General features: G+C 38.8%; 1 protein-coding gene across 2 annotated transcripts in view; it reads right to left on the reverse strand.

Moving 5' to 3' along the window:
• Nucleotides 1-2,258: 2,258 nt before the first annotated feature.
• The window catches only part of LOC136885877 (uncharacterized), a 56,228-nt gene continuing 39,358 nt past the window's right edge, over nt 2,259-19,128 (reverse strand). For both annotated transcript variants that reach the window (XM_067158560.2, XM_067158559.2), the window contains exons 2-3: nt 17,279-17,379; nt 2,259-8,009 (exon numbers count right to left, since the gene is read on the reverse strand). In XM_067158560.2, the coding sequence (XP_067014661.1) occupies nt 7,547-8,009; nt 17,279-17,379 (564 nt within the window). In that variant the 3' untranslated portion in view covers nt 2,259-7,546. The remainder of the gene's footprint in view (nt 8,010-17,278; nt 17,380-19,128) is intronic.

Consider the following 19,128-nt stretch of genomic DNA (forward strand, 5'->3'; position numbering starts at 1 on the left):
AGAGAAGGGATTTTCCATCATTCGGAATGAACGCAGCTGAGCAAGTACCGGAAGAGGTCACCCTCCCTGAATATGCCACAAAAAGATACCCATCTCATAGAACCACACCACTGACGTTCCAGGGAAAACGCTGGGGACATTTCCCTCAAAAAATTGCAACTACGGCTAGTAAATCGGCCACATCAAGGAGATGCACAATGTATTTAGGAAGGAAATTTACTTTGAGAGCAACGAATGTATATCTGCCCTTAATGAGGCTATTATACACTAACAGATAAAGGTACAATATTAAAGTAAAACTCCAAAATATTGATTGTTGGTTATAATGCGCTGTGTAAACATTTATTTCAAACAATTAAATGGGGGGAAAATAAAACTGCATTCCTAGGTACATTTCCTAGAAAAATAATTGCATGCCAATGGGTTAATTTTGACAACTGGTCTTTAACCTTGTCGCCTGAGTGGTGGAGCGTGGAAATTTTTGGTATAATTTTTGCCGTTTATGTAGAAGTTTCATTGTGCTGTACTGTCTCTGCTTCAGCTTTTTCCTCTTTCGATAATTTATTTAAATAGTCTTTTTGACTCCTGATATGAAAGTATGAGGTGATGGGTTTGTGCGACCTGAAATCCATACCCAGAACATATAAGGGTTATGTAAAACATTAAAAACCAATTAACAGAAGGACGGGAAGGGGACATTGGCATACGTGCAGGCCTACAAAGACAGTAAAACACTATTCTAACGCCCAGTGAAATTATACCAATTTTTCCTTTGCGACGCTGTATGGGTGTATTCGAGGTATCAGGAGGTGGGAATGTGATCCTGTAACTACTCTCCAAATGCTAATGAGGCATGCAATTTGTTTTGGCTAGCAAGGAAGCAGGCAGCAGAAGAGATTAAGGAGCGAGATGCCTGCGACAGTGGAAAAGTCGCTGTCCCCATTCCTCGCACACGTAACCAACAGCTCAAGATAGTAATGCTACTTGCTGGCAGTGCTGCGTGCTGTAGGGTGCTTGGGCAGAGGAGTGGGGGCGGAGCACGATTGTCAACGTTAGTACAACACCAATTACCTGTAGTTTAACACAATACTCAAAGTATTGCTTTTGATAACATAACTGTATTTATCTTAAAGATCAAGGACTTGTCACCTATAACCATGTTGTGTGACGAATGTTCATAGTTCTCTCCTATTAAGTTTCCTCCGTTAACTTACCTAACGCATTTCACAAAATCTATACAGGACATACTATTTGTAAATAAATGAAACACACTTGATATATTACTCTCTTAAACATTAGCCATGCATCAACAACAATAAAACCTCTTATCCCCACAGCCTCACTTGCATAAAAAGTAAACTGTTCATGAAAGTGGCCTACCAGCTTATGGCAGGACAAGACAGGAACAATCACACACAATAAGATAATTTTAAAATCTGTATATCAAGCATTCAATTACCTGGAGTCTTTTAGAAACCAAGTCTTCTATTAAACAAAGTAATTAAAAAATTAACAAAATTTGGTGATGTCTTGCTAGAAAATGAGCTAGAAATACTACAAGAATCGATGATTTACAATACTGGCTACAATTAATACGTAGGTCTAATGTTTCTCGCTTAAGCTGCTAAGGTGTTCTTATTCTCCATTAAATAAACACTATCTCCCTTCTTATACTTGGCAGATGTTACCAACAATCAAGGTATGTCACACAGTATGTTCTAATGAAACACAGTAACTCTGAAGCAGAACGTTATAAATTTAGATTAAAATACAAATACTGAACTACCATTTATTTGCCTCCAATCTCAGCCACAGCAAAACTGTGTTCAAAAAATATACTACCCCTCTTGGGTTTATACACAAGATAATGGGAATTGTTTTTATTATTTCTAGACCTGTGCTACTCTTACAGAGATGCCAACCTTCGAAAGTGGTTGTAATGGTATGGACTGCAGGGAAGGTATGTTCAACAAACCCAGTGAAATACGAGGGATGATCAAAAACTAAGCTTAAAAGGCCGATACAGCTGGAGTTTCGTCTGTTATAGAGAAATTAGTAGTATGCGGTTATTCTAATACTGGAAATTTTCAGCCACCTGCCAACTACAGTGCTAGTTGAAGGTAAACACAAATGACAACTCGTCTCGAAAACTGGTCTCGCGAAGAAACATGCAACCACGGCTGAAATTCACTGCAGCCGGCAGAGATTTATGGAGAGACGGTAATGTCTCGTCAGTATGTTGCAGAATGGTGCCGAAAGTTTGTGGCCAGTAGAGAAAAGGTCAATATAAATGGTCCGTTATTGGACATTATAAATTTTCCAGCTAACTCATTCCTGGTTGTCAGCGTTTCGCCCGTGTGCTAGGCTGGGCTCATCAGTTGGTACCTAACACACCTACCAAGACGCTGGCTAGTGCATACCGTAGAGGCCACTGCATAGGTTAATTGTAGCCACCGGCAGTGCCAATGCACTATGAGGGACTTTGTCTCATTATCAAGAATTGATGCCTGCTTGGCCATCAGATGATATTGTTCATATAGTTTATATTGGTATTATAAATTTACTCATTCGGAATAAATATTTCAGATGCCCTATGGGAATCAACATCTATATCAAGAGAAAAGGTCACCGATGAGGATCGCAGTGGCCGACCCAGCATGGCATCAACATATTTGAACACAGCTCATTCAGGACAACAGGAGGGTCAATTTTTTGTATACGACTGTAAAATTGGGAATGTCGTTCGGAAGAGTTTGTCACATTGTTCGCGATATTCCGCAGTACTGGAAATTTTGTTCCTGATGGGTTCCACAAAATCTGTCAAAGTGCATGGGAGCAAGTCTGCAACGGTTCTCCATGGAAGGGAACAGTTTTCTTTACCACACTGTCATGGGTGACGAAACATAGATCCACTACTACACCCCCAGCAGTAAGTGGTCGTCAATGGAGTGAAAACACACCTCCTCTACAAAGACGAATTTTACGGTGACTCCATCTACCGGAAAGGTGGCGGCCACAGTGTTCTGGAACAGCGTGGGTGTCAGTCATAGAGTTTTTGGAAAGAGGGCACACTGTGATCGCTGACCAATAATGCGAGACGTTGACACGATTGCGCACAGCAATCAGAAGCAAACAGGCAGGATTTCTTACCGAGACGTCATCTTCCTTCATGACAACTCCGTGACCTCATACAGCCCAAGAGACCACCACGCTGTCGAAGCAGTTTCGCTGGGACATCATCGATCACCCTCTCTACAGCCCAGACCTCACTCCAAGCGACTTTCACCTCTTTCCTCACTTGAAGGAGCACCTAGGAGGCTGAGATTCGCTTCAAAAAAGGAGAGGAAACACTTTGCAACGTGGTTAAACACAGAAGGGAATATTCAAACTCCTTCCACGAACCAATAAGTACTTAAACCGATGTGGAGACTATATCGAAAAATAAGCTATGTATGCACTATCAATTGGCTGTATGAAATGAAATGTGCAAGTTTCATTGCAGGCTTTGTAACCTTACTTTTTGATCACTCTTCGTAACATTCAGCCTGTACAACAATATTATTGTAACTTTTTGTTATAAAACAAGACTAGTATGTCTTGCATTGCCCTTCAATCCACACACTATGTTTTTTTAAATTTCACATGGCGTGGACAGTCGCTGCACCCTCAATGTTCAACTGCTTTAGATAACATTGATTTGCTGCAGATTATTTCTTGTGCATGGTCACTCAAGCTCTTCATAGTTTTACTTTTACGGACATCTTGTTGATTTTTAATGTAGTTCTTCAATTCACTTAAATAATAACAATGGCACATGGCCTCCGGAGAGGCCTGGTGCCCTGGTGCAAGTCTTATGAGTTGTCGCCTTACAGGTAATCTGAGCGTCTGTGAGAATAGAGCCCTACCAATGATAGTTAGAATCCCTGAACGGGAATCGAACCCGGGACCCTTTTGAACCAAAGCTGAGCACGCTAACTATTTAACCATGGAGCCAGACATTCAGTTTTGCAATACAAGACATCACTTGACAACAGAATCAGCCAACAGAAGCAATAATAATAATTAATGCAGGCAATTCATAACTAAACTGAATATTATACCTTCTAAATCAAGACGTTTTGGCCAATTTTGGCTGTATCCAGTGGTTGTGCACGGAAACATGGATGTCCCAGCCAAACCCAAGTTGCCATTCACATAGATTTACATCAGTTCTTTTAAACACTATTTAAAATAGCATGCGTTTGCTCCACCTTGTCAACACAATTTTTACAACTGAAAATTATTTATTCATAAATGTTTCAGGAACATAGTACATTCCCTTCATCAGCACAATTTCAAAACCTAGTTGCCAATTTTACTGTGTATATTCACAACATTGTTTAGATACCTTGCTCAGCGTGTATGGTATTCGGAACAGTTTAAAGATATTAACATTCGAAGTTCCACCTTTACAATATTTACAAAAGTTTTTATTCTTAAAGCAAAGTTATAAGAACATTTAACTTTCGTTCTTCGCTAGGCTGAGGATCAAATAAGTATTTGATACTGTCAGTAAGTGCACACAGTATCTCTGAAGTTTTTATGAATTTTTTTCACTTGAGATTCATTAGCTTTTTTGAGTGCAGCATTACATTTTACGAGAGCTGTGTGCCAACGGCCGTATGAATCAACTGTTCTCACAACAGTAGAACACTGGCAACCATGATTTGCGAACTGTCAATTTAGAAGTACAGCAATGCGGAGCATAAATCACTGGTAACAGAAGAGAAACTGGGCACATAAGCTGGGAATGTGCATGTATCAAAAAATGTTATGCTTGCTCTTAAATGTTTATGGCAAATGTTACAGTCATGTAATTTTTTCATTATATACTTTGTTGCAGCAAGCCTCCAATGTACAAAACTTTTTTTCTTTACATGTTCGTGGGAGAAGTGGAGAATTTTTAAAGAAACTTCTGATTTTGTCAAATTTGTAATAATCGGTACTGCTGCTGTACTGCTATAGTACACATGAGAATACTGAAGCAGCTATGGGAAATTCATAGTAGCTGGCATCTCTGCTAGGAGAAGGATGCAGTCCCTAAACTTTCTCCAAATTTCTCTACTACAATGAACAGGTATTGTTTTTCCTACACTAAAACATCCCGTTACAGTCACTAATTCTTGAACACATTTTATTTTATCAGACATGGAACCTTAAAAGTAACATTCTGCAAACTTATATTTGCAGATTTCAATCAGAGAAAATATTTCAGCTGTTAGTCAAGATATTCCAAACAGTTTGTTACCATAAGACATTAGAACAACTGTAGAACAGAGACGGCTCTCAAAATAATCCTACTTTTTAATAGAACGTGTCAAGAGTACTTAAGGTATTCCGTCACAACGATTAAAACTTCATGCACATTTCCATATTACTAATCTCCAGAACAAGACAGCAGGAAAAGTACAAAAAGTTATCATGTGCAACTGTCAGATATTCGTTCATATGCATGTATCACATTCACGTTGTAAGATTGGCTGGAATTCCTTCACACTATTGATGACATGCAACGGAACAAAACTGTTGTCACCTAGAGCCATACAAATTTTTGTAGATGAAGTGATATTTGGATTCCTTCAAAGAACAAATAATGATATCAAGTTTCAAACTGAAATCCTAATTTCACTGAAGATGGCAGTATATATGAAGAACCTTGCTAATCCAACCTGTGCAAATTCAGGAGTCTCTTAAACCTGAGGAGCCTAAATGAGCGAATTCTAGTCGCAGAATTTTGCTTCCTTATTGCCAGAATCCACTCTGCTTCACCACTAGACCATGCTTGACACCCCTGCTAATACTGAGCCTCCCCTCCTTTAATCTGGTACAGGACAGAGGTATCTTGCAAGGGTTTCTGTAACTTTCATGGTGGCTGCCCATAATACTGTTAATCTGTTTTAATAATAACGACACTGTAGCCTAGTCAACTTCGAGGATGAAGTTAAACTGAAGTTACAGAGAAGATGAACAGATTGAACTTACAGAAGTATCACCTACTAGGCAGTTCAATGACAAGTAACAACCTGGCTTAACTCTCTGTTCTGACACTTATGTTCCAGACGTTTTAAGATGTGCCCAGCCAGGAAAGAAGACCACATAAGGCGAAGCATAATGACCACCTTTGTAGTGGATTTTAGCTGCATGGGAAGACTGATAAGAGGTTAGCTTGGATCAAGTCGGAGTACATCATTCACCTGGATAAATATTACTGAAATGTATTTGAAACATCTGCAACCTGGACTAAGGTACAAAAAAACCAATAATACTGTTCAAACCAAAAAAATGAATAATAGAAGCAGCAATCATGGAAATGTTGAACAAACTGATTGAAGAAAGTCAGGAGGAAGACAGAGCGCCAAAAATGTCTCGCAGTGAAAGTTTTGCACAGGAGACGGTATTGTGCTGTGTAGAACAACAGCCCGAGGCACCACCACAGTACTTAAGTGATGGAGTGACACTGCCACACAAGAACTGTAAAATATCCTGAACCAGAAGATGATTTAAAAAAAAAAGGACTTCTTCCAAAATTAACTCCAATTGCTTCTTTCATGTTAATACAGCTGAGATAGAATACTGTAAAAACTTGCAATAACTTGTTATTGGTTTGTCAGTTTTTTATAATTTTACTTATAGTGCTTGTATAGTCCAAGTTACCAAAATCCGAGGTACCTTTAACCCTCCATTACCTTAGATAAGCGAGGTTCAACTGTACTTACACAAACGAACTGGGTGAAGATCAATGACAGTATACAGCCAGTACACTGAGAAACTAACAATGTAGCAAGATCTTTTCAGAATGTTAATGTTCAATCAAGAGTAACTCAAATTACAGAGAAGTGTTGTTTAATTGCTTTGATCATAACCAATAATATTCTGATATTCCTGTTCTTATTTGTTGGGTTACTCATGCACTGTCTTCCTTACCCAGTCACTACACTTATTATTGCTTGTCTTCAAGGAAAAAGATTTGATTTCAATCGCTATTTCTTAAATTGTTCATCACCTTTAGAAACACTAGGTTTGCTTGGTTAGAACATTACAAAATCTTATTTGACAGGGTATGTAGAGGAGGATGCGATTTGATTTAGTTCAGAATTCTCACTAGTCAAGCGAATTTATATATTAATATTACAGTTATCCAAAAATTCTTGAATGGCGACAAGTGACGGATACACTATCCAACTGCTGCCAGGACATTCTTGGCTATCAGCAGTTATGAGAAATACTCAAAAGATCACAAAGTCTGTACATATGGCTCTAAGTGGCTTTTCTCTAATAACACTATCAAATAAGTTTAATTTAAAATCTGTTTCAAACATATAAAGTAACATTTCTGTCCGAACAGAATACTGGATAAAATAAAAACTACCTAGCAGCTTAAGACTTGTACTGCCCTCAAAAATAACAAGACATGTAGGCTTAAAACTCTTAAAAACCTGAACCTGCACAGAAGACTGGTTTCACATGAAGAAAGAAAAAAAAATCCATGAATGTCCAAACAGGAGTTTCAATCGTAAAGTAACCCGTCCACAGCATTCAATATGGCCAGTTTAAACTTGTGCTTTTGCCGAGGGGACATTTTTATCATGTCTGGAAGTAAGCTCTTCAGGAAGTTGACATCAGCGATGTTGTATGGTTCATCAACGGTGCTCCTGCTAGACTCCACATGGGCCACAGAACACATTTGAGGTTGAGGCTGGGTACTGCTGACATCGATTGAACACGCACTATATCGCGCAGCAGCAGGATTCATGTACTCAAAGTTTGTGTTGGTCTCGTCCACGTCGGGTAGACCAGAGTCAATCGAGTCACTGGCAACGTGCGAAGGAGATGCATTGGAAATGATTTCTTCTTTCATTTCTCGGAAAATGACAGGACCTGAAGACATTTGAAGATTTGTCTCAACCAACGCCTTTGGGTCAGGTACTGCAGCCACAGGTTGTTTCGGACGCACTTTGCGAGGAGCTCTCCTGCAACAGGAGATTATAACAATTACTTCTTAAGCAACTGCCCCACATTGGACAGACTATTCAGTACTAATGTCAAATATGACCAAACCCCCCTACATCAATGCAAAATTAATTAATAAGGGTTGATCCTCATCGCGGTTTGCCCTTTGTTCAAATACAATCTCCTTAGCCCTACGACAGATTTTTTTCACTTTTCCTGAAGGTCTTACAATATTTAACCCATTCACCTAGGATGAAGACGCCCAGGGTCATCAACACGGATAGCGAGTCTCATTCGCTGTGCACAGGCTGTTGCATTTCAGCATGTATAGTACTCGGCATGTACGGCTATACACTTAAAAAGAAGCAGCAGCAGCAGCAAATATCGCCACCCTATTCTCTTTTTCCTTTTTTGGGCTCATCACTGCTGTCCACTAGATACATATTGAAATCATGATACATAACCATCAACAAACTAAACTCAATATAAGTATCACTCAGTGAGGAATTAAGGAAATTAACACACTCACCCTAACTCAATTTAATGTTATAACCAACTAAGTTAGTTTTCAACATGCCACAATAATTCTACTTACCAGGTATTACCCAGATTTACAATCCTACAGAAAAAGAAAATATGCCTTACTTATTCCAGCAAATGAAACACTAGTGATTTTCACATTACAGGAGTAACAGTACGTATCGGTACATACAACCTTGCAAGTCACGAAAAAAAAATCATGACTACATAGTGCCAACCTGCAAGATTAACAGTAAGTATACGACATTGTATCAGCAAGTAGGATCCCTAAACTGTATGGTTAGTGACACTGAATCAAACCCGACAGTTAGAAAATAACTATAAATCACTACCTTCAGTATTAACAGGGGAGAAAGAGTGAGGTTGTACCCTTAATGTATGCGCTTACATGGCACAGACTATAGTTAGAGAACCGCTGCAAGTACCTCCAATATTTAAGGCTTTATGAATAGCTCAGGAATGTGGGTGTCCTATGTAAAAAACTTCATTTTGTTCAGTACAGACAATGAACAGTGGGAGGAAGGGATGTCCACCTATTCAATATCATTTGATTAAATACCAAATATCTTTATTAGATATAAGGTTCTAGTTTCGACCCTGTAAACTGACCTTAATTACCAGTTAGAAGAACATATAAAATCTTATGCAACACAATCACCAATATTCCACTGTTTGTCAATGTGGCTGTCCTGCGCTTGTGTTTGTTACTGCCTATGCCGTTATGTTTTGTTAATATTAATCTTAAAAGTTAGTAGCAATATTTCCTTAGACTCATGCTTTTCGGTTCATTATGACTGGCAGGGGGGGGAATATGGTGACATTACGAGTCTCTTGAAAGTGCTTTAGTGTATCAGACTTAAGTGATAATGAAGAAAGTGCATGTGATAATTTAAGTTAGGCTGACAGTGAAAGATTGTGGTTGCTCTAACACAGTCACAACGAAAATGTGAAAAAGTATGAAGGTATTTGAATATGAGCAGAAAGGAAAACGAAAACATTAACTGTTCCAAATGCTTCAGAATATGTTATCTGAATGAACCTCTGTCAGAGATCATATACACTTTCTCTTTTCAGCTATCTTGCCCGAAAAACGATTACTCTAGGGAACATTCGTCAGGCACCAATAATTAAAAAAATAAAATGGCTGGGTGGTTTGACACTAATGAACATGCGATATAGGCTTATTTCAGTACCTGCATCCTAATACCACAAGTTCGAAAGCCCAGTGATCAATTATACTGTGGACCAATAACCTTAGATGCCAGGCCCCTTTAAACAACAAGCATCATCATCATCATCAATTATACTGTAACAAGTGCCTCTTCATACCCCAGGAGTGTTAACTGTGCCATAGTGCAGTGCAGAGCTTTAAACACATGGTCTACAAGATTTAAAACCGGTTTCTAGTAATCTCAGTGGCCTTTTAAATATGAGATGAATGGGTCAAACACCTATCAAAATAACTGATTCAATAAAAGTGAAATCCTCCACAAACAGATGACTTCATAAGTACTACAGTCTTACAAGAGAATAAAAGGAGCTGAGCAGAAGGGTTAGCCATGATTTAAATAAAATGATATTATTTAAAAAAGCAAATCCCTTTTCTAAATGTCGGTCTGATAATTTAATAGCATAATAAAACAGGACAATTTTAAAAGCGATGTAATCTCGCTATTTATGACAGCCATTGCATCATCAGCAGGTGCGATAGATTTTTCTACTTCTGGTGCAGTGAATTCACAACTTAAGATGTCAGTTCAGAACAGAGCAAGCTTTCAAATTTGTATATTTTAACAAAACAGTTTAAACACACAATCTGTTGGAGATGTAGACCCATAATCTATATATTTCAAACACTAAGGGCCGAATTCATAGTGAGCACTTATACGTAAGTGGAACCCTTAAGTAATAAGGGATCACTTATAATAAGTATTCACTTATATGAGTTTACATTTCATGGACATCACTGACAGAGCACACTCATTGCACAGCAAGTATTCACTGGCGATGTGGCAATGCTGTATGTTTTGCCCATGCTTCCTGGATCGTGTAGTTCTTGCTACCGAAGTGGGATGATCTAGTGTGTTTTGTTTATCGAAGAACATCGCGCGAGCGCGCACAACATTTTTTAGGTTAAAAGATAGTCTATACTGTATTTGGTTATCAGAATGGTTGACAAAACAGCGAGCTGAGACGGCACCTGCAAGAACATGCGCATAATATAGAACAAGCAGACCGACATAGTTTCTCATCAGAATATGAAGGACGCGGGTAAAACTTGTGGACAATGCATACTACGAAAATGCCCCGAATCTAATTTTATTCTTAATATAATATGTTTATAGTTATCCAGGTACTGAACCTATGCAAATATGAATCCATATGTAGAATATCTAGCCTTACAACGCATTTAATGATTTGACAAATATATCCGTAGCCCTTACGTTGTAATAGGCCTAATTACTTCCCCAATAAAATGCAAATAGTAGGTTGCCATTAATGCTTTCACGGCCCGTACTTATAGATATGATACTGTATAGGCTTTTGGGCTTATGCCGTGTCAAGAAAATAAGGTGAAATTCTTAACGTTTCGCAGAAAACTGTGTTCTGCGTCCCCAGAAGAAATCTCGACTGACCACGAGAAAGGCTTCTTAAACAATGACACTTTGAAATTTGGACGTTATAACAGAAGTGGAAATGGTACGTTCATTCATCACCAGATGGCCCCCAGAACGTGGCACAACGCTGATGTTCGAAGTGAAAGCTGACCGAACCATCACAATCAGACTAAGCAGTTCAAATAACGTGTTTGCGTAACATATGACAGACAGGTGTATGATATAGACACAAGCCTGGAATGAAACATATGGCGACGAGGAACTTACGAATTTGGAAAACACCGAGATGAAATAACAATAGTGAAGGGGGCAGGGAAGGGAACTACCTACATAAATTCTTAATGGCTGGCAACAAGGTATTACTTAATTGATAGCCAGTGTCCCTGTTGAAATTGTTAGGATTTCTACGTATTTCCACAGCTTTCCGTATAATCCTGGACCTTAGTGTCGTGTGGGTAAGCCCTCTTGGCCTTTCCTTTCTTGGATGTTCTAGTAAGCAAGAAATCGGACGGCTCCTTAGGACATATCGTCTATCGTAAGCTTACCCACACAAATCTCTATCTTCATGCAGATCCTCACCACCATCCAGCACAAAAACAAGGCATTCTCACGACACTCGCCAAGAGGGCGAGACGAATTTGTGAGCCATCACATATCCAGGTAGAGATGGACACGCTCAAAGTCGCGTTCAGGAGTAATGGTTACAGCGATTTGCAGATTCACAGAGCCCTACATCCCAGAGAAACGACCAAGCAAAGCTCACTGAAGGAAGAAGTGAAGGGAACTGCCTACTTGCCTTACATTCACAACACCACAGATCGAATTGCCAAGGTCCTCCGCAAATACAATATGGCACCGCCACTAAAATTGCTTAGTCTGAGTAAAACCAAGGACAAATTGTCTCCCCTTTTACATCCTGGGGTATACGAAATTCCCTGTACGTGCGGTAAGGTATACATCGGCCAAACATGCCGGTCCATTAAGTTAAAAATTTCATTGTTCCGTATTAAAGAATATTACAGTTAAAATTGAAATAATTGATAAAGAGATTCAACCTATTCAATACAAAAGAATAAGAAATGTAGTGAATTATATTCCCATTTAATAATTGGTAGAAATGGTACCAGTTTCCACCCTAGTCCAGGTCATCATCAGCCGATTAAGACTAAAAACAATGCATAGGATCAGTAGAAGAGGCGATATAAAAATGAAATGGGGTAGCAGATTGCGCACCGTTTTCTTTTGAGTGATTTGCATTTTACTTCTTCTAAGTTTTACAGTGTCTACCCCCATTTCATTTTTATATCGCCTTTTCTACTGATCCTATGCATTGTTTTTCGTCTTAATCGGCTGATGATGACCTGGACTAGGGTCGAAACCGGTACCATTTCTACCAATTATTAAATGGGAATGTAATTCACTACATTTCTTATTCTTTTGTATTGAACAGGTTGAATCTCTTTATCAATTATTTCAATTTTAACTGCCGGTCCATTGGTACCCGTATCAAAGAACATGAACGTAATATTCGTCTCAACCAGACAAATCGGCAATAGCTGAGCACGCTCTATCGTCGGGTCATGATGTCATGTTCCAAGATGCTCGATCTCTTACCCACACTAGACACTACAGGTCCAGGATTATACGGGAAGCTGTGGAAATACGTAGAAATCCTAAGAATTTCACCAGGGACACCAGCTATCAATTAAGTAATACCTGATTGCCAGCCATTAAGAATTTACATAGGTAGTTCCCTTCCCTGCCTCCTTCACTATTGTTATTTCGACCCTGTGTTTTCCAAATTCGTAAGTTCCTCGTCGCCAGATGTTTCATTCCAGGCTTGTGTCTGTATCATACACTTGTCTATGTCATATGTTATGCAAACATGTTATGTGAACTGCTTAGTCGGATTGTGACGGTTCGGTCAGCTTCCGCTTCGAACATCAGCGTTGTGCCACGTTCTGGGGGCCATCTGGTGGCGAATGAAAGTACCATTTCCACTTCTGTTATAACGTCCAAATTTCAAAGTGTCATTGTTTAAGAAGCCTTTCTCGTGGTCTGTCGAGAGTTCTTCTGAGGACGCAGAGCACAATTTTCTGCGAAACGTTAAGAATTTCACCTTATTTTCTTGACACGGCATAAGCCCAAAAGCCTATACAGTATCATGTCTGCAAATAGTATGTTTTGATGTGCAATGCCATAATTTCAGAAACTTCCGATATAATCCAGCAAACGATTGGTTGACTAACCTGATATACAAGTAGTACAAATCAACCTTAACATAAATGGTGGTAGTGCAACACGTTAAATTTTCTTATAACTCAATACCGTATAGTTCTTTACTATTTCACAGGCCTACAGTCTTGATAACTTATCAACTTGTAACACGTTTCCAATTAACTAAGCGAAATACCGGTAATGACGATTGTGATAATAATAATAATAATAATAATCTGGAATTAAGAGGTAACATAAAATCTCAAAACAATATCACCATCAATGGTGAGATTGTGAGTCCTCTAGAGGTTATGTTCACTCTCTCACACAAAGGAACAAGAATATTCATAACTCTCACTTTACTAAAACGAAACCTTTTTTAAACTGTTGGTTACATTATATTTCGACAGGATTTTCCCTCTCTACTGTGTGCATGAAAACATTTTGTGAATGAAATGCAACATATTCAGCAAAATCATTATCCTCCATCTTGCTGCAACATACAGTAAGTGAGTCACTTAAGTGTGTGTGGAAGGTCCACTTATAGCAATAAGTGGGACACTTAAGTAGGTAATATGAAATGAAACCTGGCTTATAAGGGGCACTTATGTATAAGTGCTGTCTATGAATTCGGCCCTAGGATGATTTGTTACAGTGAGTTTGAGAGAATGGCTGAACCGATCGGCACTGTAAAGAATTCTGATGAAAGCGCCTAGCCTGTAGATTTGTGGAGTGTCTTATTATTAAAGAAAAATGTAGCATTCTGATTGGCCAAAGCACTTGCCAGTACTTCAAGGCCACCTGAATTGTGGAAGCGCTGAAGCATCCAATGCAAGAGGGGAGGTGGAAGACGGCAAGCCGCATGTGCAGTCGGACATCTTCCTGGTCAGCTGTTCCAGCCTGTGCTGTGTTGCAGAGTTGCTTAGTCGAGAAAAAGCTATTCAGCACAATGTTACTGCATCTTTGTAACTCTCCCTATATCATCTTCTATATATTTAAAACACTCCGCTGCTTTTGTTACGAGTTTGAGACAGCTGAACCGAATGACAATTCGTTTGGCATTTTGTATCATAATCAATAAAACTCAAGGGGAAACACTGCAACCTGCAGGTTTCAATTTACCTCAGCCAGTTTTCAGCCATGGCATGTGTTACAATAGTGCCAAAAAGTAATTGTGCAAAGAATATGTGGAAATCCTTCACTAAATATTTACTCCACTGGCCATGTTTTGACGAGTTTTGGCTACTATGGTATTAAATTTATAACAATCTCTTAATAATTGTTTCACCCTCTTATGTGGAATTTCCTCCTTCCTGTCCCATGTCAGGTCCCCCAGATGACTAGCGCGAGGACACTAACCTGCTGACAGCCACAGTGATTCCGGTTCGCTCTGTGGTGTTTCTTATACGGGACTTTTCTCCATCCTACACCTCCATAATGAGTCATTCATTGGGAGCGAGTCTGTTGCTGGCTGCGAACTGTTCCAGAACAGCACTACGTTGTGAGAAGGTGAGTGGAGAACTTAAGTTCAAAGCACCAGTGTTCGAGTATGTGTTGGTGTGTATAATAATTGTAAGAAAAAGCTGTGTCGAGTGGAAAACTTAAAATGCAAGTGAAGATGTGGTTAAGTGTAAAATTAGTGGATAGTAGAATATATCAGTAATTTTAGTTTAAAGGACCCTGATAACACGGTATAACTAGTGTCTGTAGCAATATTAACCCAATGAGCAGTACTGTCGTCTATTTACGGCAGTGCTGTTCGTGGCCCACAGAAGTACTGCCGTCTATTCACGTTACATGTTGAACCTTTGAAATTCTTTCGTGACATCGTTCTGGCAGGTTTTTAGAAAAAAGTTGGGGGGATATTTGACATGTTCAGTGAACATTATTCCATGTTTTATCATATCGCATATGTTCTGTGATGAAGTTCTGTCGAAGCATCTGTAGTTACGTAACCTAAATTTGTATGCGATTGTGCTGAAAATAACGACAACACCCACAAAATGTTTTCTATGTTGTTTCTGTTGAGTGCACTGTATGACTATTCCTTGACAATACACATTATTTTTCTTTTCCCCCCATCTCTGGTTTCAGTAGAAACAACCACTCTCTGATCGTAAACAAATACACGTCGTAATGACGGGATCGAATCGAAGATGTGAGCTTGCTCCGCAAGATATGTGTAATATTTTGACTAACAAGGGGTCTGACGATGAAATTGATATTTATGATAGTGATAGCGATTGTATTGTGTGTCCGATGAGAGTGAAAGAGGTTATTCCTCGGAAGACAACACAGAAATTGAGGACGAAGTTCAGCGCTCCACTGTCGCAACGAAGGCTAAGCTGTCAAACCGATGGAAGAAAGTGGAGTTCTGTAGGCAGATTTCTTCCTACGCTTTTTGGTCATTTTGATACATCAAATCCAGGGGTTAAGCGATAATCTTCATTTGAAAGACTACAATAATTCAAGACTTGAAGTGTTGATTTTCAAAGAAGTTGTTGATCGTAATATTATGAACTTCAGAATGTCAGAAATAAACAAGTACTACTTATTCGTTACGGAAAATACAGACGTGAAGGAAAAGTCGAAGTTGCATTAGTGGCAAGGCATAACCTAGAGACTCTTTATGCTTTCCTGGCAACTGTTTTGTTTATTGTGTGTACTGGAAAGGTTATGGAAGTTTACCAAGATGAAAAACTACTGCATGGGTCACTACCATACCCTAAAAGATATTTTGATTGGTGAAACTGTTGTAAAATAAAGTCAATGTGTTGTTAATGGTACAAACTTGATTACATATAGAGAGTAATTATATTTTTATTTTTTTTTGCTAGGGGCTTTACGTCGCACCGACACAGATAGGTCTTATGGCGACGATGGGATAGGAAAGGTCTAGGAGTTGGAAGGAAGCGGCCGTGGCCTTAATTAAGGTACAGCCCCAGCATTTGCCTGGTGTGAAAATGGGAAACCACGGAAAACCATTTTCAGGGCTATCGATAGTGGGATTCGAACCTACTATCTCCCGGATGCAAGCTCACAGCCGCGCGCCTCTACGCGCACGGCCAACTCGCCCGGTAATTATATTTTTGTCGATTTTACTATTCCTTTCAATATTTTGAGAAAAATATTTTCTACTCCACTGATTTCAATTAAACTGAAGGTATTAGTTATGTACCGTACGTGTAAATTATGTAAATTTATTAGTAGAGAAAAGTTAGAATTAAAATAACTTAAAATTAAGAGTACAAAATTTTCAAGAAAAAACTCACTCCTGGTGGCCCGTGAGTGTCACAAAAAACTCACTGATCAAAAGGTTAAATATGAAGCATATTTAGTACGACGACAAGATTGAATCTGACCCCCAGCATAGGATGACAGCCCTAGAAACATTGGCCTGCATGGCCAACCATAATGGGTGGACCCCAGAGGAGGGGGTTGGGCAATGTGTACAAAGAAATCGTGGGGGCGCCCGAGGGATGCTACAGTGACCACTAGCTGGCAGCCGCTTACCTAGTCCAACTGAAGAACAGGAGACAGCGCGTGGTCTAACTGCTGCAGGAATTTGCTGTAGGGGTAGAACTAGTTATTTTACAGTACTTCTTCTCAGCAACAAAAATTAAAGCTTCTAATTTTATTTTTTATATGCAAATGAGAAAACTCAGCACTGAGGTAGTAAACAGTATATTGTTAACTCTGTACTTAAAAGATTAACCATTGGAACCACAGAGCAAAGTAAAAAAAAAAAAAAAAAAAAAAAAAAAAACCCCACATGGAACTGGTTTGAACTGCCTAGCAGGAAAGTATGTTCCTGACATACACATCTGTGGATGGGGTCCGAAAGGGTTATCCTATTAGAGGCTTTTATAAACATGGACTCCATTAACTGTAAAGCAATTATTCAATCAATTTACCTAGTTATATTCCTTGGTACAGCAGGTTTTACAGTTTTCTTCTTCCATGTACGTCTTTTAGCAATATTCCCAATAGCAAGAGCTTTTTTGGGATGCCTGTGCTGCAACAACAAAAAGAAAAACAGATTTACAATCATCCAAGGCTTGAATAAAAAACATAAATAACTAGAAAAAAATCTACATGTCGAAAGCTATGATCATTATAACCTATCCAACACAAATAATTACTGGCCGGACATGACTGTCGGTACCCTTTACTGGGAATCTTCTGACCCAAGCATTTTAAAAAGTATTTACTGTTTCTCAAACCAATGAGGTTGCTAAAAATTACTAAGAAAATCAATTAAGCCCTCTTGAACATTGATCCAAGAAAAAAAACGATTGTTACATGTAACAGGATGTCCACTAAGTCCACTAAAGAGTAGGTATAAAGAGGTATAAAACGTCTTTGAAAATGAAATGAAATGTAACACAGTTTCAAACTCGTATGGCATACAGTTTAGAACTTAAAGTGAAAGCGAGGTCTGACTGGTGCATGGCACAGTTTGTGTACAGAAGACGAAGTGTACAGATGACAATACCGAAGAGATGTCAAGTACAGAACAACAAACCACACACCTATGGTATCTGAACTCATAACCTTCCGATTTTGTGATTGATGTTCCACTGATTGAGCTATTGTGGCCATATTTGCCCTGTTAGAAGGGATGCGAGTTACAGGTATGGCACTACTGCCGGAACCCAATGATATGTAGTTGGTCATTTTTGTTCTATATAACATCTCTTCAGCATTTCAGAGTTGGCAGGTAAATGAGTAAAAGTAATCTAATTACAGTACTTATAACAATGAAATTTTTGCTTGAAATCATTAATGTCTTGCAAGCCGTTCACTTCATGACCGTATCGATGAGTACAATCAAATTAATTTTAAAAAGCATCGATTAGGTGGTTTTTAAAATTAATTTGTTGATTATTATTGTTTACAAAATGTAATTTTTTACTTTTAATCTAATTCTTGAAATAAAATTGTAACCGTTACATTCTAGTAACTGATATACATCGCATGGAAGCAGAAATGTAGAGTGGAAGTGCCAATTGATCTAAGTGCCAAAAAGTACTTTTTGAATAAAAAGGTAAAAATGGTATACTATAGAAAAATACATTTTAAAATTTATTCACTAGTGATAGCATTGCAAAACATCTGCATCAATATTATCCAAAGCACCACAGTTTCAATTCGATAAACAAAAGAAAAATAAATTATAAAAACAAAACAAAAAATTGAAATGATCTGCTAACTAATTTAAGTGCAGGGGGTGCTGAGCATTAAACACTCAAAATATCTTTGTAAAAAACCCTATTTTCATCATTGATTATCTCAAGCATAGTGGAAATGTATATTTGTTTTCAGACAATGGTTACACTTCAGGTAAGCTGTCAAGTTGAGCCAACACATCATTTACAGTAATTCCTCTCATTCCACTATGTGACTGGTTAGCGTGCTGGCCTTTGGTCACAGGGATCCCGGGTTCGATTCCCGGCAGGGCCTGGAATTTTAACCATCATTCGTTAATTCAGCTGACACGGGGGCTGAGTGTATGTGCCGTCTTCAACATCATTTCATCCTCATCACGACGCGCAGGTCGCCGATTCAAATCAAAAGACCTGAATCTGGCGAGCCGAACATGTCCGCGGACACTCCCAGCACTAAAAGCCATACGTCACTGCAACCACATTGTCTCTACTCTGCTGAGTGTTTCAGGTCAACATATTTTTTCAAATTCAGCCCGTCCATCACGGAATCCAGATACTTCTTCCTCGGCCTTCCTCTTCCCTTCTTACCAAGACCT

This window comes from Anabrus simplex, chromosome X (genome assembly GCF_040414725.1).
Source record: "Anabrus simplex isolate iqAnaSimp1 chromosome X, ASM4041472v1, whole genome shotgun sequence".
Lineage (NCBI taxonomy): Eukaryota > Metazoa > Arthropoda > Insecta > Orthoptera > Tettigoniidae > Anabrus > Anabrus simplex.